General features: G+C 42.4%; 1 protein-coding gene across 1 annotated transcript in view; it reads right to left on the reverse strand.

Moving 5' to 3' along the window:
- Positions 1–1,002: 1,002 nt before the first annotated feature.
- The window catches only part of LOC137661593 (ethanolaminephosphotransferase 1-like), a 63,332-nt gene continuing 41,393 nt past the window's right edge, over positions 1,003–22,941 (reverse strand). The window contains exons 7-10 of the mRNA XM_068397199.1: positions 8,588–8,636; positions 6,252–6,432; positions 2,251–2,433; positions 1,003–1,068 (exon numbers count right to left, since the gene is read on the reverse strand). Of these exons, the coding sequence (XP_068253300.1) occupies positions 1,003–1,068; positions 2,251–2,433; positions 6,252–6,432; positions 8,588–8,636 (479 nt within the window). The remainder of the gene's footprint in view (positions 1,069–2,250; positions 2,434–6,251; positions 6,433–8,587; positions 8,637–22,941) is intronic.

Here is a 22,941-nt window from a genome sequence, read left to right on the forward strand (position 1 = left end):
AGATGAAGTGAGCAGTTTACATCTGCATGCAAACATGTAATGTCTAAAAAAAGCTTTTCTTGTCTCAATTCTTTTTCTTTTTTTTTTGTCATTATCTAAAACCACAAGAATTTGTTTCAAGCACACAGGCAAATAATTATTTGCTTAGCATTTTGCACTCATAGATGAGGTTTGACTAGTTGTGCAGTGAAATACAAGAATTTTCAAAGGTTTGCTGGCCAAATTTATTCTCAGCTGGTTACCTTTGTAGGGTATATTGCTTATTGCTACCAAAATATCAACAATGCATTTGTTACTGCCTAGAAAATAAGTATAAAGGCCAGCTGCTGCTGTACAGAGCCTGCATTTCTGACAGATACAGGTCAGCTGAGACTCATCTTAATGCTGGGGAAAAAAAAAATCATAGGTTTCAAAAACACTTTACTGTGCCCACAGTTTTCTGAGCTCATTCTCTTTTCCTGACACATTCATTTGAGGTGAAAACACTGAATGTGTCTAAGCCCTTCAGGAGGCTGTATGGAAGAAATGAGTTGTGAGAAAATAAATAAACATGGAAAATGAAGCAGGCACAGATGTCTGAGTGGGAAGGATACACAGGGAGGGTTTGCATTGCCGGGGTCCCACTGGTGACTAGGCTGGGCAAAACCAGTACTGGTTATAAACCATCAAGGATCTCATGTAACCCGTCATGGATTTATCCAGGAGTTCAGACACAGTGGCAAGGAGGAGGAAGGTAGAAAGCTTCAGATAGGGCAGTAACATGCCATTAGTGAAGACAATAAATATTAGCAGCAGAACAACTTGGTAAACACTTCTCTGCTGGATGGGAATCTTCCTCTGAAATGAAGCCTCTTGCTGCATAGTTCATTGTCGCAGTGGTTCGGATACCTGGACTACTCTATTCTTTGGTTATTTTAATCAGATGAATTCCAACTATTTATCACATCAGAAGAGTTGCGAATCTCCATGTCAAGTGTTACAGTCTGATCATAGTGCAGGTGTTCACTCTTGGACACGTTTCTTCAGGGAAAAGATGTAAATGTTCAAGTGCTCACTCAGCTGCTTCCCCTAAAGAGAAATCATGGAGATTAGAAAACAGCTTTGTATGTGTTCACAATTCACCATCTCTCTTCTCCCGGTCAGAGGGGGCAGGACCCAACCACAGTCCTCATGTACTTGGGGACCTATAACTACATGGGGACCTACGAGTATTCAAGCAATAGAGCTGTGGTCTTTACGTTCCTCTTGCAGCACACTGATGGGAAGTTAAGTCACTACAGACCAGATTCACAGATGACATAAACTGTGATGGAGCCGGGTCGCCTTGGTCAATAGCGAATTTTGACCAGGTATTTCCATTCCGACCTCCACTGACTGGCCCGTATCAGTGCTAGGGTAAAACCTACTACAATGCCAATGTCTGCTGACAAAAGGCCTCTTTCAAAGGCAGGAAGAAATATCCTTACATCCCAATGGTGTATCTGGCATAAAAGAATGCTGACCAAATCCCTGTGAAATGAGATCTTTGCCACGCAAGATGTTTTACCTGAACGCAAACCCCCATTAAGACACTCTCCTAAGGAATATTTGACAATGCTCTTTAGAAAAAAAGGGCATTAACTGAGGAAAAATGAATGTAAGCAGTAATTCAGATTACAATAAATGACAAAACTGATACCTAGCAGACACAAAAATGCACTGATAAGACTGAATGAACTGGAAAACCATTGATGTCTTCAGCTTGAGAGATGCTAACGGAGGGCCAAGAAAAGATTAGAAATTGGGACAGCTATTTTACTTGCAGATTCAAAGCAAAGTTAACCTTATTCTATGAATTCTATTAATTTCACTTTGCATTTTACCTTCCTATTTTTTTTCAGTCAAGTAACCTCAGGAAGAAGAAAGGGAAAAGGGGCGGGAGGATTCATGCCACATTGGTCGACTGGTACATAAAACCAGTCCATAAATATTCTGACTGTGATGGCTTTAAAGCCGAAACCAATTGGCTGCACTGGAGTAATTCAAGTCACTGATGTTACTGCATGTGCGAAAAGGCACTGCCTGCAGTACACTGATTTATTTTTAAATTTATACTGAATAAAACAATACACAGAAAAAAAACCCATAACTGAACAGTCAGACTCCCAGACACTGCCCCAGGCAGACAGTGTAGGAACCGTTCCCAGACCCCCAACTTCCTCCCTGCCTCACTGCAGCTCTCCCGTGGCCGCTTCGGAGGAGCCCACTCACCACGCAGACCCCATAGTGCACGTGGGCGGCCGTGACCAGCACGGTGAACACGATGAGCACCACTTCTTCCATCCAGCCCAGCAGCCCAGAGATGGCTGCGTAGACCACCAGCGCCAGCGGGAAGAGGAACCAGTGGAAAAGCTCCGGCCGGGTGCTGCTCATCTGGCAGACGATCACCTTGCACTGTTGGAGCAAAAGGCACCAGGTGAGAAGTGCTGGGTCAGCCCAGGGGTCTGGGACAAAGTATGTCTGTTTTCTCTGTGGGTTGCTTTTGATGAGGGGAAAACAAGGCTAGAGTTCAAAATGAGTCTTGTTTCTGGTGTGAAGACTACTATAGATACAACTTTGTGCCTCATTGTCTGCGAGTCTTAAAGGACTTTATTACAAGTAATTTAAAATACACACTTTGTTCTGGAGACAGTGTTTTGACACACTTTGCTTTGTGAGCTGAAGCACATCTTCGTAAAAGGGGAGTCATTTGACACCTCATGCTTTTACGCAGTCTCGTAAAGTTGTGATCCCAAATCAAATGTGCCACCACTTAATCACTGGGAGAGCGTACTGGTATTTTAATCACATGGCATGACAGAAATATATTCTGGTTCATCGTATAGAAGGGAGGGAAGGTAACATACACCAGTCTTAAAATCTGTTTTCTCTTTTCTAGCACTCCTTCATGTACTAAAACACCATTTTCTTGGCTGGATCATGGCGGTAGGCTCCCTGGAGAGGTACCTGGGTGCCCAGAGAAAGGGATCTCACTCAGAATGGCAGAAAAAATGAATATATGGTGCATGGCTTAACTGAAAGCAATATGAGCTTAATTTTACTGAGTTCTTGAAACGTAATGAGTTGAAGTTCAGATTTTTAAAACCGGTTAAGCGCACCTAAGTGTTTTACCTGGTTTAGACTCCTTAAGAAATGTGTCTCATATACACTATTTCTTTAAAAAAAAAAAAAAAAGAGAATTTAGGTCCAGTGGATTTTTTTTTTTTTTTTAAGTTTCTATCAAAATTTAAATGTGGTCAGAAATAGAATTTATGTATCCTGAAAACAGCAGAAGAATGAACATTCATTCCCTGTGCAGTGCCTGAAATCCTATGACAGCAGCAGTAAGAGTCTGACCATAGGGAAAAAAAACACTGGTTTTACTGTCTGTGCTGTGGAAGCTGAAGAATGCAAAAATAAACCATGAAAAAATAATTAATTTTCAATAATGCAAGTATTTGTACCTAAAGTAAATATTTTTTCTTACAATGCATTATCAGTATTGACTATGAATTTTTTGAATAACACTAGTTTTATGAGTCCTTTGGGAATCGGTCCAGAGGGTATCAGAAATTGCTAAAGCAATCTGTATGCTATAATTTTTCTGGCTGAATAATTGCACCTATCCAGAGATTGGATTTCACATTGTTTTAAACCCTTATTACACCATGTTAAGTATGGTACTCAATTTTTCATAAAGATTGCTTATTAATATTTGGAGCAATTCACCTTCAGTGTATCACAGGACTGCAAAATGGACTATGCTCTGCGCTCCTCCCTCAATTCCTTATTCCCCCTTGTCCTGAAGCACTGACTCACACTACAAGTGAGGCAAAAACAGCATTAGGAGATGAAAGCGCTGGAGTCTGGAGGGGCAGACTGGAAAGAAAAGGTAAGGCTATGGGACTATGCCCTGTGCTTTTCTATCCCCCTTGCCCACACCTTGCAATGCTACCCTGGTTCCTCCTGAATTTAAACCTCTAGCAGCTGTGGTCCGTGCCCCTGGGTAGGTCCTTAGCATCTTATCCGTTACCATCTCCCCTGGGAGGTTCCTCATGAAGCATCTCCTGAGTCTGAGCTGCCTCTGCTCATCAGCTGGCCACCATGTCGGCCACTGCACTCCTGCTATGGTGATGGCTGAAGGTCCCCTCCGTGGGACATACCCACTCTGTCCCCTCCTCCTACACTCAAACACGTGCCCCTAAGGGCTTCATAAGTGGGAGCTGTCACAGTTGTGCTCCGTGGTGATTTGCTCAGACCTGGATATTTCTGAGAGTTGCCCTATGTGCAAATCTCAAAGCAAAGTCTGAGCCACTTGGCAAGAGGGGTGGTCAACCCATAGGCAGTCCCGCTGCTGGCCATGAGGACTGGGGAAAGAAGTCCTCCTCTCAGGGACAAGCAGCTTTCCTTTTTTAGGCCTCGGCGGCATTTTTTCCTTAGTTTAGCCAAAAATGCTGGAAATGAACCATCTTTCTGCCTGCTCTCAGGAGGCCAGCACCTTCCCTACTCATCCTGACATTGCACAGCTACGAGGCCAGGTCTGAGACCAGGCATTTAGCCCAAGGGATCTGCTGGGTAACTAGATATGTTGTCAAAGGCATGAGATGTTCAAGATACTGGCAGGTAGAGAAACATGGGCTGCAGTTTGTGGTCTACAGAGCAGATAATGGAAACCCAGTGTGTCAGAGTATCACGGAGAAGAAAAGCGTTGCCATGACAAGCCTTATGCTGATGCTGGAGGAAACATGTGTGTATAAGGGACCAGAGGAGGTGAAAGGAAATACAGCCTTGTTTTTCACTTCTAAAATGTTATAAATTCCAACTAACACCCATACATTTTTAATACTTGCTTTTAAAATGTTAATAATTTCCACTAACATGCATACATTTTTAATTCATGTGAACCTCTAACACTGCAGTAGATATTTCAGTAAAATCAAAAACAAGGCCTGAAGAATATGCATTGCACTTAATGTCTAATAAACTGTAGTCGACAAAGAAACTTGTTTGCTATGCTATTTTTCTTCTGCAAGCATCCTGCCACAATTGCTCTCCGTTAGTTAAGACGTATGTGCAGAACGTGCCATCTGCCAAACTCTGAAAGCACTTTCCCCACTGGTATGAAATAATGTATTTCTCATTTAGGAATCTACACTGTTCTCTTAATAAAAAGAGGCAGATTAGGTAGTGAAAAATGCATACAATATAACATTTACTTCTGAAAATAACCTAACTATTGTGAGATTAAGTCCTTAAGATGGAACCATTTGATTTCTGACCCTCAGGACTGTAACATTTATAGGATACATCTAACAAGTATTGCAATTATTATTCCTTTTCCATTCCTGTATACAAATTTCTAGAGGGGTTATGCTCTCTCTTTTAAAATCCTGCATTTTCAAAGATCTTTCTCATAATGCAAGACACTTCAAGCCTTTCACTTTTTAAATTGGATATAGTATTGCTCAGTGCTGTGATTTTTAGATGGTGTTGGAGACTATTTTCCTAAAATGACACCAGTCTCCTGGCAAGAAGGGAGGCAAAGGGCCTCCTCCAGCAAAGAAAGCCCTGGGTTAACTGCAGTGCTCAGCATTACTGCCCTTGTTATTACTGCACTGAGGTTTATGTCGCCTCACAGGCATTAAAAGGGGGAAATTGGTCACAATGATGCAGTATAGGAGAAACTAATCTGTGGGCAGAGAGCCATCGCAAGGCCCCTGAACTTCTTTATGTCTTTCCCTAAAAAACACTTATTCCAAACAGTGATGGGAAAATGTGGTATCAGCTGAGCTCTAGGATACAGGAATGCAGGTACCACACATGTACCACTGGGCACAACAGCAGGTGAAGGCTACAACCCCCCTACTCTTGCTGGTAAATCGATGCTTGTGTTGGGCTTGCTTTTACTTTAGACAAGTGCCCAGTTCTGCCTATGTGTTGGGGAATATCTGGTATATTTCTGGAAGTAAAGCCTCCCCAGGGCTGTTCATAAACTTCCCCCCCCCCAAAAAAAGAACCCTCATAAAAATGTTATGCTGTGGTAGAGTAGGTATTGCGGTACTGGAACTGTCCAGACAACTGCTGTATGTATTTTTATACGAGAGCGTAACACAGAGGTAGAAGAGCTGTGTGATTCTGCTGAGTTTTAACTACACATTCTGTTCAGTTTATGTGAATGAACATAAAAATAGAAAGCTATCTCTAAATAATACCACCACCGCAAACATACTTACAATAACGTTTGAGAAAGCAACCCCAACCATCCATAAAAACAATCTTGGCTGCTTTGCTAATATGTTGCCTGGAGATAAAACCACCCAGATTGTAAGAAGAATGAACAGCAACAGAGGTGACACAAGAGGTAGGAGTCCTTCATACAAAGAATCATTCTTCAGTGTTTTCTTTAAATGTGCTCTGTAAATAAATACAATCATTTTATGGAGTAACAAAATTTATCCATTCTATTTCCTCACAGTAACTTCAAACTCTAGCCTACACTCAGCCTAAGAATTCATCTTGGAACAAAACTACCTGTGCAAATGCACTAGACATCCAGACATTTTATGAGAAATTGTAGGATACCCAAGTAACATTTATTTCTGGGATAAAATTATATAGTTTTATTCACATAGCTTCTGGTTAGCTTTACCAGCTCATCACTACACACAAAGTGAGCTGTAGTAGCTCCGTTGTTGCAGTTATCATCCAAATGTGCAGCATGCAGGCTGGCGGTGACTTCAAAACATGTATTTTTCAGAGGATGAAACTTCTGACATGAGGCATGAAATGACTTCAGCCAATACGTCTCATATTTTCAGTGGCAACACAGTCCAGCACATGGCTGGCAGGCGTTGCTGTTGTTTAGGTCTAGAGGTGATGCTGCTAGACAATCCTGCGCCGTTGCCAAAGTACAGCCTAAAGGGGAAGCTTTTGTTGCTAATTAGAGTACAGGAAAATGAACGATGCATTGTGCTTTCTTGGATATTTTATGCTGTCTTCTAAAGGTAGTACTATTAAAGGTAGTAAATGACTATTTTCTGTCAGCAAGGAAAAAGGTGACTGTAAGATCAAGAGCTTTTGCATCTATCTTGCATCTTTCTCACTCAGGCAAAACTCAGGTTATAAAAGGAGTAGGAGGTTTAATTTGCTAAAGTTCACTACCATTAGACCATTTCTTCATATCAATAGTTCAGAAGAGCAATTCTGTGTTTGAAGTGTACTGGGAAATGTCCTGTTTAAAATCTCTGAACATTTTGTATTTATAGAAACAGCTAGACAAAAATCCAATAAATATCTTTCTCATTCCAAAAAAAAGAATATTCTTCTGATAAAATAACAATGAGAACAGGCAGCAGGATGAAGAAAGAGAGGAGATAACTGGAAGACTCAAATTCCTCATCACCAAATAGCTTGTGCATGCATCCTTTCAGCAACCGTGACTGGATGTTTGCAATTACTGTGCTCTTCTGTTCAGAGGAATGATAAACCTACTGGAAGGCTTCAGAGAAACTATGTCAAATGATAACATGAAAAGGAAAACACTAAACAAGAGTCCTGACATGAGAGGAAGAAAGCAAAAATTAAATATTCAGCGGGGCAAATGCTGCTACTGCCAGGGACTCGTGCCCAAGGTGCTGTCGTCCTCCCAGTCTTCCCCGAACCGGAGTCCCTTGCACCACTGGTGCCCAGCCCCCTCCTAGTGCTGCTGTCAGCAGCCTGCCCCAAAGCCCAGCCTTTCTGTGGGTCCTCATCCCTTCCTGCCCCACATCTCCTGACTCTCCATTCTTCCTGACCCAAACTCGGGGCTATTCCTGCTTTTATTAGCTATGCTGAGTACTGCGACATGAAAAGGGCTGTGTAGGAGCAATGTGTTATTGTCTCAGAGTCTCTCCAAAATTTAAATGTTAATATTAATTTCCACTAATTCCTGAAGACAGGCAGTGACAGTCCCTCCTCCCAGACACTTAGGATCTGAGAGACCTGATGTGACCAATGAGTGAAGTGAGCTAGCAAATACCAGAGGAAGGCAGGCAGCATTAATAAATCCATCCTGTTATAAACTAAGCGTGTATAAAATGCCTAGGTGCAGCAAGCCAACTCTTAGATGTAATCACAGCTTGCCACCTGCCTAGCCTGTATCTGATGGCAATTATCTGCAGACTTCCTACAGAGAAGAGTTTTACAGAAGAATCTGGAAGACAGTGAAGTACTTCATGGAGTGCAGGATGATCAGCTACGGAATTTTACCTAACGCAGGTAGAAGTTACAAATCACAAATGCAGTGTTTGTAACTACAGAGCTTTTACCAGTTTACTATGCAGGACCAGCATGAAACTGTCTGGAGAATGGCACATGAAAGGAAGAGGAGAGGAACTATAAACATGGAAAAGAAACCAGTCAGATTCTCAAAATTGACCAGAAAAACCTTTTACTACATTATCAGGACAGCATCTGGCTGAAAGAAGCTAGGCTACTTCAAGCATTACATCTGTTTCTCAAGTGAGAAAACTGTTAAATATACAGAATGAAAAGGGAAGCGACAGAACTTATTTAATGTTAATTAACTTACCTGTGAATGTTGTATAGTGTTTGTGGAAATGAAAGAAATAAACTGAAGCCTGGAAGAGAAAAAGATTCATATGTAATGATAGACAGTCCTGCTACGCTGATGACCTCAGAGTTTTCTCATATGGTAACAGAGCTAGTGTGTTGTTTTAAAAATCACTCGTTATTCCTTTATTCATTACAGGATACGAACTGAGTTTGGAGGCTTTAGGCAATAATAAAACCTTCCTCATTTTCCCAAAAGTTAGCTGCTGGAAATAGTTGCTGATATGGATTTTCTTGTGTAATGACTGACAAGACCAGAAAGATTTTTAAAAATTCTGATGCAGTTAGTAGGTAGGATCAGTTATTTGTCACACAGGTTCCTCTGCTGGACCCAAGAAAGGTCACGGTCCCATTCTGCATGAGCTGCTCTCTGTTTATGTAGAAAAAACCCAAGTCTGACACTGAAAGCTTTCCAATGGAATATATAAAGACAATTAACCTCAAGCAGGACTGCCAACATTAGTGGGGAAATAACAGGTTTGTAGTTCAATATACTAAGGTTCAACTAATGATATGCCTTGCTGATACAATGGCTGAAATGGATTAATTTTCATTATATGGCCATCATTTGAACGAATGAGGTTTTTTTACTACTTTTTTTAATACATCTGTGACCTTTCTGGAGCTCAGCTTTAACCCACAAAGGACAAGGAATTCATCTTTGCTAACACTGCATTGCTGCCACCGTTACCAACACAGCTGCTAGCAGCCCTGGAGCTGTCTGAAGACTCAGTTGTACCCTGCCTAACACCCACATCCCAAATACTTTGTTCTACCCCAGGGTCAAAGAAGACCACCATCAGGAAGTGGAAGTTCAAGGTTTAAACAAAAAAGTAACAGTATCAGTCAGCCTAACTGGTGAAAATATATATAAACATGTTTAATATGTGACACCCATTTTCTATGTGGCTCTTTGGTTTTGGTTTGTTTCAGATGACTTTGTATTGGGACCAACATGGCATAGCAGTCTTGAGAAATGTCAGTGTTTACCATTGAGTTCTTCTCAAAGACATACCCAAGTATTTAGCACACTCTCCCCAGAGTGGCAACTCAGGAGAAGGAAAACTAAAAAAGCAGGAATAATGGAGATCAGGATTGTTGGAAAACAGAAGGAAAAAGGGCTGCAATGGATAATCTATTTCTCCAATTTTTCTGATTATCTTTTGAAGAGGAGGAAACAAATTGGAAAAAAGAATATCCAGCTTGTGAAAACTTCAGGTATTGCATTTTTACGTGTTTACTCGTTGGTTTTGCTTTCTAAAACAAATAAGATAAAGAGCTTTGCTGCTTTACCATGGCAGGAACTCCGTATCAAACAGCTGAAGGATGTGCAATTGAAGTAATATCCCAAGTATTATATTTCTAAAATTCGCAAGCTTAGTGCCTTCAGAGTGATCTGTGTTTAATGTGCGCTCCAGTTAGCTATGTTTTCTATTAGGCAGGGAGGGCTAGTTCAATAAAATCTTGAGTTACATACAGCAATTCCAACATCTGTATCACATTAGAGCAGACATGAGACAAAACATTGACTCTTGAGGTTAAATCTAAATTTCCTGCTGCAATCCTGAAGTTTGATTTGTTAGGAGAAAAGCAACCGAGAGGAACAGAAATAGAGACTAGAACTAGAAATAGAATTCAAAGAGCAATGGTTGCCAACAATTTGTTATTTTTATGAAGTGCCATTTTAGTTAGAAATAACACACTGACCACAAACAATCCCCTAGCTAGCGAAAAGCCACTCTCGGACTGGGGCAGTTACACCAGTTACTCCTCTGTATTTTTATAGGCTTCCCTTTTAGCAGAGCGAGAGCTGAGGATGCGGTAGGGAAAGCAAAGGGTGTTCCCCCGTTTCTTATGGGATTTTCAAAATTCCATCATTTCCTACAACATGTTGCTTTCCCATCTTTTTTTAGCTAAGGAGGCCTGTCTTGGGGGCTGCTTTTGGTACTCATTAAGTCTGCTTTTTAATTGGCATTAAGGATCTCTTTGTGCCCAGGAGCTAAACTGCTGCTTCCGCATTGCTGCCATTCCCTGCTGGGCTGGGGAACAAAAGGTGCAGCCTGGAAAGCAAACCCACTGCTGTCTCTCTGGGGCTCAGCCACACAGGCACTGTCTAAGTGATGATGATGGAGCTTTTTTTTTTCCTTAATGGCCTAAAAGCACACATTTTATTTTAAAATCATTTAAAAACACAAGTTTAGTGTATTAGACATTTTTAACACATCACAGAAAATAGAATTCATCAAGTGTTTATTAGAAGCACTACTGCTGTTCCAGTATTTTTTAATCTCTCCTTTAATATTTTTCCCCATTTTCCAGCTGATTTAAATTCTGAAACCCAACTGTAAGAACACAGGCCTGTACTAAAGGCAGAAATACTAATGCACAGATGAGTGGCACAGATACACACAGGGAATTCTTGTGTCACTCTAGGCTAAAGGTATCAATCCCAAATCCTTGGATTTAGGTATAATCCTATGGTCAGTCCTGTGCCTTGCACTATCTTGACTCCCTTTTTGGAGAAATAAGCATTTGCAAAGGTCTTTATCAGGAATTATTTTGTCCATATTAAAAAAACAAATAAACAAACAAAACCCAATGCATTCGAGAATTCGGGATTAGAGACATGTCAGAAATAAAGGTATAACTTGTTTTCCGATTATATATATGTATAAAAACACATAGATACATACACATATATGCATATATATATATAAACATATATATAGATGCATGTGTGTAAAAGGGATCAAAAAGATAATTCCCATTGATACCAGACGGTTCAAGTTAGCAACAGTTTAGCAAGAGTAGGCCTCAGAGTAGGCTCTAAAGGCTTGCTCTGTGTTACCTTTGTACAGAACGAACTTTCCTGTCAATAATCTTCCTTTTAGCTAAGAATAATATAGAATAATAATAATAGGTTCTGAAGTATCTACATGTTTTGTAGATAAAGTTTGTTTATGGGATTGATAACAAGGTTCTAGTAAACAAAGATTCATGCTGTTTACGCTTACTCTTAGATAAACAAAGGTCTCTGCTAATTATATAAGGCCAAAAGACAAAACAAAACTGTAAAGAACAACTTTGTGATGTCTAAATTAATTTGATTCATAAACTCTTGTGTCAGAGGAGAGATAAGTCCAAAACGATATCTTCTTCTCGGGAACACATGTACTTGTAAACAAGAAGGCCTCAACCATGCTTGTGCACAAGCACGATTTAAGGGGGATTGGGACCACCAGCGACCCCCAGAGACCACCAAGGACCCCTTCCCCAATTTAGTACGCATGCGTAAAGACATTACGTAATGCATTACATAATGTGTTATGTATAAGTTGTTTTTTTAATTGGGTGGGTTTTTCCCTTGGAATTGTATATAAGGGGCAAGCTTTTGTTCTTAGATGTGCATGCTAGGAGGAGAGATCCCCCATGCACCCAGCGCTGCAATAAACCAGTGTCGGCTTTCTAAACTATCATTTGGTTTGGAGAGTTTTCTTGGTTACTATTTTCCGGTAACACCATCACTTCTAGTGATAACTTTAGATGTCATTTGGTGCTGTCAAATGCAATTCCAAAGCTCTTGCGTGATATTGCTGAGTGAATTAAAAAAAAAAAAAAAAAAAGGAAAAGCTAGCATGTGATGGATACCATGGTACATTTGTCCCCAGTGTTAGTCTAGACTAACAGTAATGTATTTAAGTTTAGTTAGATGAGGACATCTTAAACCGTGCCCTAAAGACTACTGAAGGCCTACTGACAGCCAGGTCATGTTTCCATGACATGGTGCAGTTACTCAGTGTGGCTGCTGCACCTGAGTTAATCCAGGCATTTCTGCAAAACACAGACTTGCCTGTTGTAGAGAAAGAGAGGGTATGGCCAGAAACAAACTGCTGACGCTACTGTCAGTTCTGGAAAACACTATTTCAGTAACCAACAGAAGAGCCCCACACTGGCAGCATTCAGACAAAGCTAGAAAGCCTATCATGGGTAGCCAGGTTCCTGAATACACCAAACTTCACAGATTTTAAACACCACTAAATAAAGGAGCAACTCCAAGTAGGTAGCCAAGACACCTAAACCACTATTTTTAAACAAATTATACTGCTTCAAAGGAAGGACAATGTTTATGTTAGCTGTTTATCTTCTTCACACCTTTGCTATCATAAATCGCATTTGTTAGTAAGTTCCTGACAAGTGAACCATCCTAAGAGAGGAGTTGAAATATTATTTGTTAAGAATTGGCTCTTCCTGATAGTTAAAAGTTCAAAAATGAGACAGTGCGATACAGGGATATAATTTTAGGTGATCACCTCATTGGAAACTGTGGGAATTTGTTCAGGAAAGTACCCTTCCATCCCTCCTGTGCTCCCCCAAAAATAAGACTCCCTAGAGCATTCCTCCCATTTGGAAGGCAGTCAAGGGGTCTGTGCAGACCTTCTCTGGGCATATTGCAGAAGCTGAGCTCGGTAAAAATCAACTTTTTAACAGTAGGCAGTTGCAGTTGCATTTCAGCTTACAAATGAAATACTACCACCCTCCTCTCGTTCTTCGATTGCCCACACCTCCACATGGCCAGTACACTGCTTGGCCTTTCCATCTCTAGGTTGATAATTCATCATAGTCAATACTTGCTTTAAAGAAATGGGATGTCAAATACATCATTTACCTTTATTAGCCACTAGACAGAAAAATTGAGATTAAAAATATTCAGGCCTCAATATTAGCTTGGGAAAATCTTTAAATACTTTTTCCATGTTTTTTTCTGAATTTTTTTCACATGTAGAGCAGCTAGACACATGAAAATATCTTAACACACTGAATGTTTAGCACACTGATCACTGCCTGAAAGCAAGCGTCATCAAAAGGTGAACATTTAGAAGTACCTGTAACTGGAACAGCAGCTTTTTATGGAACAGTGTGTTTTTCTCAGGCATGCCTTGAGAAGACAATGCCTTTAATTGGTTGTACAAACAGATAATTGCATATTGAGCTGTCCACTAACTATAAAATTACGTTTTATTATTATATAAAATGGCAAACTTAGAACCACTTAGTAACTGAAAAAAAAAAAAGCTTAGAAAATGAGTATATCATTTTCAGACTTAGTTGAGCCTGTAAAGTCTGAATACATTAAGCAATTTAAGGACAGATGAAAAATACACCCAAACAGATCTACATGGTATGAAATGATTTTACAGGGATTAAGAGCACAGTGTAAACATGAGCACTGTCTTCATGTGCAAAGTTGATGTATGTTTTGGATGTTTAGCATCTAAGATACTTCTTGAATACAAAGATTGTAAAGGGATGCATTTACCATGCTTGTTGATTTTATAGCTTATTGTCAGTGTCTAAGGAAGTACACACTGCATTTATCTCCCTTGAACTGAGCTGTAAACTAACAATTAGCATTTGGAGGGATTTATTATAGACTGAGAAATTAGTTTATGGATGTAGATGCTTCTTTGATGTAGTCCTGTTCACACAGCATATACACATCACTCTTTTTCTGGGCACAAGAAGAATCGAGCACTAGTGAAACGGTGCCTTTACTCGAAAAGCTCAGGCTGGCTTCTAGAAGGACTCTGCCAGGTGAGCTCCCTTTTTTGACTTGCTTCTGGGGCTCCCACCACCGGTGAAATGACCCCTCTCATCTAACATCACCAAACCCACTCCCACTCGCAATTAGCATCCTGTGACACTGCTCTGCCTCCGGCCTTCAGCGCTCTGGTTTTCTGGGTTATTGTTCTGACTGGTTCAGATGAGTTACTCCAAACATGAACCCAGCTGCTTCTTGTATATATCTCGAGTGACAGGTGAGTATTTCACACCCTTTACTTCAATGAAGTCGCATACAATCTGTCACAGCAATGCTTTAATAAATGTTAAATTGGTGACAGACATGTAGAAGCCGACTCATGTTAATCACCTTTTTAAAACAAGGCTAGTCAAGGCCTGTCAGAGTGATAACATTTTGAAAACATATCACTTAACGTTTCGTCATTCAACTGTCCATCAGCAAGGCAGGACCATCAGCCACTTTGCAATGGGAACTATAGGAAATCACTGCGGAATGACTTATCCGTATGAGGCAGTAACATTTTATAAGTAATATATGTAAAAAATTAAAATTCCTCCCACTGTCAGAAATGCACTTCAGTTGACTTTGTGATTACTGCTTTGCATTGCTATAAAAGAACCCTGAGATCTTGCTATGGAGACTCACAGGATCACAAGTTTTCCAAGACCAGTATGAGAGAGCAGGCTGCCTCATGCAGCAGCAGTTCCCTGGAGCAGAGGTTGAGGACCACGTTCGGATTGCTCCAGCCAAAACAAATCTGCCTGCCTGCTGTGATGCAGATATGCTGGATGGATTTAGAGGAGATAAATGTCCTGTTAAGGATTAGCCTTAAGGACTTCCAGATATATTCCAATGAATAAAATTACGGATACATTTCTACTTTAACACTGATAGAAACAAAAAAATCCGTTCTTAACCAAATAAATGTGAATTTCAGACCATGGCTGTTTGACTATGGCCTTCTAAACATTTTGTGACACAGATAAGAGCAGACTGCTGTATAATTACCCACTGCATGGACTTCTGTGTCCTCCTTCAATAGATGTGATATAGGACACAGTGTAGGGACAAGGCACTGTTTTAGATGGATAACTGTGGTTTCCCACTGACAGAATTCAAATACTTGCCATGATTCAAATGTTGTAGCTTGGTCTTATCATTAGTTTTTTGCTGCTACTATGTTTTCATTTATGTCTTTACTCCTTGTTTTATATACTTACATATATAAAGAGAGGAGTGAACTTCAAGGAACACACACTCTGCAAAAGTTTGCACAGAACCCAATCCAATCCAATACACATCATCACAGGAAAAAATTCTGAATGCTTTGGCCCCATCTCTAAAGGGAAGTTCAACTTTCAGATCTCTGAAATATGTTTGTACTCCATTCACATTTCATGTTCAAACCTGTACTTTGAAAATTTGCCTCAGCATTGCCACAGGCTTCAGTAGCCAGATCTGGGCGCTGTTGGTCAGATAGAATGGACTCAAATGTGCCATCATGTCTGGATTACAGAACTGTCTGCCCCACGTGCCACACACAGATGAGGTACAACATAGCCACTCCATGCTTTAGTGGTCCTTTAACCACAAAGCCTATTCTTGTGGTTGCAATTACCACAAGGACTAGCAGGAATCTTTCTGTGCATCCAGGAATCGTTTTTCCAACCTGGCTTCCTAAGGAATGAAGCTGACATGATAACACTTTGTTTGTTTGTGTGCATCCCACCATAACTTCTGAGCCCTCTGGTCAATTCTGAACAAATAGATTGAAAGAAATTTCCTGTAAGTTGCATGGAAATAAACAGTCAGGTAGAGGAAAATAGACATATAAATGTCTCCAGTGAGGGGAGGATTGCAGCCCGAACTCAAATTTTATTAGACATTATAAAATCTGTCACGTAAAGAGCTAGTGTGAATGTCCCAAGAATGGGAAATGCTTCATTCAGAACATGCACCTATTACAGGTCATTTAATTGCAATGTGAGGCAGAAACCATCATCAATTAGTAATGCTGCTCCATGAACTACTGATGTTTACCTGTCAGTGAAAATCTTCTTATGAAGTCTATAGCATCATTTGTGGTACTAGACTTTATGTGGGGAATTGACTGTTTTAAAATGCTTATTGTAAATATTTTATATTGCTCTCAACCTGATAGCACGGTGACAGTGCATCTTAGACATTCGGGATACCCTGGAGGGGTGCAAATAAATGACAGCTCTCAGCCCAGTGCTGCCCTTTGAAGGGACCCTAGTTAGCCAGAAAATGCTATAGGACAATTGTGGTTAAATCCCAAGAGAGCTTTTGGAGTGTCATCCACGGGAGCCTTGCTGAGAGCAGAGGTAATTAGTTCCAGCTGAGCACACAGGCACGTAACTTTAGAAAGGTCTGGCTACTTTCACACTAGGAAAGAAAAGGCATTTCTGTCTAGAAGCCAGGACAACACACTCTGGAAACAGGAGAATGGCCTTGTTCCGTTGCTTGGTGTTCAGCTAGGTGTGTATTTTGGAGCTGCAGGATGGAATGGCATTCACTGCCTGTGAAAATTATGGGTTTCTGTTCACTAGGTAGCTGAAAAATTCCCATAAAATACTATGCAGAAGTTTCTCTGCTTCACAGGGGAGTCCTTTGAGGTGACTGTTCAGCAGGCCAAGACTTGGCCTTCCTACAGGTGTTCACAGTGTGCTAGACAGTTCCCAGGGACATACATAAAGCTCTCTCTTGGGAGACTTTCCTAAAACATCTAATCTAAACACCAGTATTGATGCACTTTTATGTATATCTTTGTGTGTTCTGGCACCTGATAAAAATTCCATTATGTTCAGCCAGTGAGTGTCACCTGGTGATACCACAGCTTCCTCTGAGGAGGTGCTTTTGCAGAGTTCATCCTTAGGTTATATGTGGGCTATCCTTACCCCCACTACCCCTGCCTCAGAAACTCCAGGAAAAGTCTTCTGAAAAACTCCATTTTTGTGCATTTCATTTGGATTTCTTCTCACTACAGAAGGTACTAGCTAAAGCCCAGCTGTTCTCGGAGAAGTGACGGCTCAGCAGCTGAACTCCTGTTGTGTACAGAACAGTAAAAGCACGAAACGACATGTGAAACCTCTGCCAAGTATTGATGGAGCAGCTACAGGTTCGTTGTTAGAAGGCCCACTGGTGACTACTAAATGCCATCAGATGGTTAAGGACAGCCAGTTATGGTTTACTGGCTCCTCTCGGGGTCCTGGGAAACTAACTTGTAAAAAGCATCAGAGGCCCACTACATCCCTTTGGTTTTTAACTAGCCACAACGGTATTTAACTGAGCATGAAGAAAGACTACAAGGCCCTAGGACGGTTGGTGAAAGAGTCTGGGGCACAAGTTGTTTTCTCCTCCCTCCTTCCATTTTCAGGTGATGACGTGGGATGGAATAGTAGGATTCTCTCTATAAATGCCTGGCTACGAGACTGGTGCTACAGGCAGGGCTTTGGGTTCTTTGATAATGGCTGGTTTTATAAGACACCAGGCGTGACAGTAATACATGGGAAAGGTTTATGTCGTAAGGGCAAAAGGGTTCTGGGACAGGAATTAGCAGGGCTCATTAGGAGAGCTTTAAACTAGATTCGAAGGGGGATGGGGTAGTAGCTGGGCTTGCACCACTGGGGCAACGCTCTAGTGTTGAGGTAGACCAGGAGGCCTCCCATCCCCCTGGGGTGAAATCGGTGTGCTCAGCTTGCTCCCTGAAATGCCTGTACACCAATGCGCGCAGCACGGGGAATAAACAGGAGGAGTTAGAAATCTGTGTTCGGTCGGGGGGTTATGATCCAGTGGCAATTACAGAGACTTGGTGGGACACCTCGCATGACTGGAATGTGGTCATGGATGGCTATGTCCTGTTCAGGAAAGACAGGCCACTAAGGAGAGGTGGTGGAGTTGCTCTTTATGTGAGTGAGCAGCTAGAATGTATTGAGTTCTGTCCAGGGGCGGAGCAGGAGCGAGTTGAGAGTTTGTGGGTGCGAATTAAGGGGCAGGCTGGCAGGGGTGATACTGTTGTGGGTGTCTATTACAGGCCACCGGATCAGGATGAGGAGGGTGATGAGGCCTTCTACAGGCAGCTGAGAGCAGTCTCGCAATTACAGGGCCTGGTTGTCGTGGGGGATTTCAACTACCCTGATATTTGCTGGGAGGCCTACTCAGCCAGCCATCCTCAGTCCAGGAGGTTCCTCCAGTGCATTGATGATAACTTTCTGATGCAAATGGTGGATGAGCCAACTAGGAGAGGAGCGTTGCTGGATCTTGTTCTCGCTAACAAGGAGGGTCTGGTTGAAGCGGTGAAGGTTGAGGGCAGCCTTGGTTGTAGCGACCATGAGATGGTAGAGTTCAGGATCTCACGTGGCAGGAACAGAATAGCTAGCAAAATCACAACCCTGGACTTCAGGAGGGCCAACTTTGGCCTTTTCAAGCAATTGCTAGGGGAAATCCCATGGGACAGGGTACTAGAAGGTAAGGGGGCCCAAGATAGTTGGTTAGCATTCAAGGACTGCTTCTTCCGAGCTCAAGATCAGAGCATCCCAACAAGTAGGAAGTCAAGGAAGGGTACCAGGAGACCTGCATGGTTAAACAGGGAACTGCTGGGCAAACTCAAGTGGGAGAAGAGGGTGTACAGATCATGGAAGGAGGGGCTGGCCACTTGGGAGGAATATAAGTCTGTTGTCAGAGGATGTAGGGAGGCAACTAGGAAAGCTAAGGCCTCCTTGGAATTAAACCTTGCAAGAGAGGTCAAGGACAACAGAAAGGGCTTCTTCAAATACATTGCAGGTAAAACCAACACTAGAGGCAATGTAGGCCCACTGATGAATGAGGTGGGGGCCCTGGAGACAGAGGATAAAAAGAAGGCGGAGTTACTGAATGCCTTCTTTGCCTCTGTCTATACTTCTGGAGGCTGTCCTGAGGAGCCCCGGACCCCTGAGGCCCCAGAAGAAGTCAGGATAGAGGAGGAATCTGTCTTGGTAGATGAGGGCTGGGTCAGGGACCAATTAAGCAATTTGGATGTCCATAAATCCATGGGCCCTGATGGGATGCACCCGCAGGTGCTGAGGGAGCTGGCGGAAGTCATTGCTAGGCCACTCTCCATCATCTTTGCTAAGTCGTGGGCAACGGGAGAGGTGCCTGAGGACTGGAGGAAAGCAAATGTCACTCCAGTCTTCAAAAAGGGCAAGAAGGAGGACCCGGGTAACTATAGACCGGTCAGCCTCACCTCCATCCCCGGAAAGGTGATGGAACAACTTGTCCTTGGTGCTGTCTCTAGGCACATCAAGGATAGGGGGATCATTAGGGGCAGTCAACATGGCTTCACCAAGGGGAAGTCATGCTCAACCAACTTGATAGCCTTTTATGAGGACGTAACCTGGTGGACAGATGATGGTAAAGCTGTGGATGTGGTCTATCTTGGTTTCAGTAAAGCGTTTGACACGGTCTCCCACAGCATCCTCGCAGCTAAACTGAGGAAGTGTGGTCTGGATGATCGGGTAGTGAGGTGGATTGTGAACTGGCTGAAGGAAAGAAGCCAGAGAGTGGTGGTCAATGGGACAGAGTCCAGTTGGAGGTCTGTGTCTAGCGGAGTCCCTCAAGGGTCGGTACTGGGACCAGTACTATTCAATATATTCATTAATGACTTGGATGAGGGAATAGAGTGCACTGTCAGCAAGTTCGCTGATGACACCAAACTGGGAGGAGTGGCTGACACAACGGAAGGCTGCGCAGCCATTCAGAGAGATCTAGACAGGCTGGAGAGTTGGGCGGGGAGAAATTTAATGAAATATAACAAGGGCAAGTGTAGAGTCCTGCATCTGGGCAAGAACAACCCCATGTACCAGTACAAGTTGGGGGCAGACCTGTTGGAGACCAGCGTAGGGGAAAGGGACCTGGGGGTCCTAGTGGACAGCAGGATGACCATGAGCCAGCAGTGTGCCCTTGTGGCCAAGAAGGCCAATAGCATCCTGGGGTGGATTAGAAGGGGTGTGGTTAGTAGGTCAAGAGAGGTTCTCCTCCCCCTCTACTCTGCCCTGGTGAGGCCGCATCTGCAATATTGTGTCCAGTTCTGGGCCCCTCAGTTCAAGAAGGACAGGGAACTGCTAGAGAGAGTCCAGCGCAGAGCCACGAAGATGATTAAGGGAGTGGAACATCTCCCTTATGAGGAGAGGCTGAGGGAGCTGGGTCTCTTTAGCTTAGAGAAGAGGAGACTGAGGGGTGACCTCATTAATGTTTATAAATATGTAAAGGGCAAGTGTCATGAGGATGGAGCCAGGCTCTTCTCAGTGACATCCCTTGACAGGACAAGGGGCAATGGGTGCAAGCTGGAACACAGGAGGTTCCACATAAATATGATGAAAAACTTCTTTACGGTGAGGGTGACCGAACACTGGAACAGGCTGCCCAGAGAGGTTGTGGAGTCTCCTTCTCTGGAGACATTCAAAACCCGCCTGGACGCGTTCCTGTGTGATATGGTCTAGGCAATCCTGCTCCGGCAGGGGGATTGGACTAGATGATCTTTCGAGGTCCCTTCCAATCCCTAACATTCTGTGATTCTGTGATGCCAGAGAGTGGGCTCGCTGATACACATGGATCTGGCTGAGCAAGACACGCTGCAGCCTCTCTAAGGGAGAGAATAATTTAATCTTCCTGGCTGCTCGGTCCATGGTATAGGTTAGACCGATACTTTTTCTGCAGTCACAGTGGGGTCCTACAATTTACCGCAAGCTTCTAAAAACTTTATATATCCATATCCACTGCACACAGGTTATCCAGTGATAACCACCTTAATCACTATTGCTGAGCTGAGATTCAAACCCGTGGTGCTTTCTGGATCAGCGTGATCCTCAGTGAGGATCCTCAGTGGAAGGATTCTGCTTTTTGAGTATTTACATTCAATGTCTGTTTTTAAGAGACTTACTAAGCACTGTGACAATTTTGTAATATTTACATTTAGTGTCTGTTTTTAAGAGACTTACTAAGCACTGTGACAATTTTGTAATATAAGAGTCAACCAAGATCATTTCTTACATACTTTAAAACCCATATTTAAGTACAGTTAAGCTGAAAAAGTTGCCCTGTTAATGGCATTGTGGATAGTGTGTGAGAGACAATGGTTTTAAAGAAATCTTTTGGCTCTTACTTATGCCTGCTCTGCTTGGGACAATGATGGAAGAAATACTCAATTCTCTGCTCATGGATCCATTCATGCAAGTGTACCACATGAGACAAAAGCAGTATTTCTTTCTAATGCTAATGGAATAGTCCATCAAACCTTGCTTTGCAGCTGGTTTTGGTAGAGCATGAAAAAGGAGGCTCGCTTCTGCAGATTGGATGACATTGACATGCTTGCCTACCACAAACCTTCCCAATATGTTGAACAGTTTGAATTAAACCTTCATCCATGACTTCCCAAGCACAAGGGAAGCCATCAGTGCGCTCACTGAACAGGCTGCCATGTGCCTTAGTGGCAGGAACAAAAGCGGCGATGTGTGTAGCACAGAATGACCGTGTTCAATGGACTAGTCCACGCCAGCACCTAACGCCAACACAGGCCTAACCTGCCGCTTCTGGGCGAGCCAGCATCCATCTCTCCTGGACCTGTGGTGTTCCTTCGAGAGCACATACCACTCAGTGCCCTGCCAGTCTCCAGAGGGCATTTTATGGCTATACCTCTGTCAAGCTGAATGATTTGTTGACTACTGAAAAGGCAACCACTATTTTTAGCTCTTACTTTCTTTCTTTTCCTCAGAGTGCCCACAGCAGGCCTGACAAAAAAAACAATCTTGGTCACACACCGTCAGTTTTATACTCTGGGTAAAGCACAAAGGACTGTCAAAACCATGTCCCTGTACACACTGCTCATAGAAAGCACAGCCTGAACGCAGGGTCCTTTCCAACCTGGGAATTCTACGAAGCATGGCTGAGGCTGGAGATGGTACCTGCTGAAGATCTCTCCACAGGAAAGGGTGGTAAGAGCACATGTCAATGTCAAAAGCCCCCCCGAAATGCTCACACAGCCCCTAGTTAGAGTCAGCATTGGGTGAGCACCTATATCCAAGCCATCCATTAGGCTCAAGGACTGAAGATGTTTCTTGGGATGTAAGTCTAAGCTGTCTGTGTCAAATGCTTTTTTTGGTGCCGTCTTCTCACCCCTTGTTTGCTCATATAAAAATCCCTAAAATTTTTACGCTAATTTCTTCACCTTCTAAGCAATACATCAAAACCATTTCGCATATACACATTTTTAGCTAAACTACCATGTTTTTAACTCATTAGAACGTAACTGCTCTTGTTCTCGGTCTAGCTATACTAGTTGAAAAATGTTCAATGCTTATTTCAAACTACACTGACCGTATCAAATAATGAGCAAATAGGCTACTGCTGTGTACGAAAAATGCATCACTTCTGTTCAGAAAGTCATTCTAAAGAAGAGCTTAGAAACCACCTGGGTCTTTTTCAGATTTACAGTTCTGCCTCCTAAGATTATTTAAATAATGCCTTTATTCCTTCTGTCCATAGTGTTTTGGAGCACAGTGTGCTGCAGGCCACAACATTAAACTTGTAATACATGTAAATGTGAGCAACATTTTACCTGAGTGACACGAGGAGCAAAGTTCCTGAGACTTTGAGAGCCAGACAGTCAGCCAGCACACAGCACTGAACTGCACATGCACATCAGGAACATTTTCTATATTATTTGTGTGCAACAGATA

The sequence above is a fragment of the Nyctibius grandis genome, chromosome 3 (assembly GCF_013368605.1).
Source record: "Nyctibius grandis isolate bNycGra1 chromosome 3, bNycGra1.pri, whole genome shotgun sequence".
Classification (NCBI taxonomy): domain Eukaryota; kingdom Metazoa; phylum Chordata; class Aves; order Nyctibiiformes; family Nyctibiidae; genus Nyctibius; species Nyctibius grandis.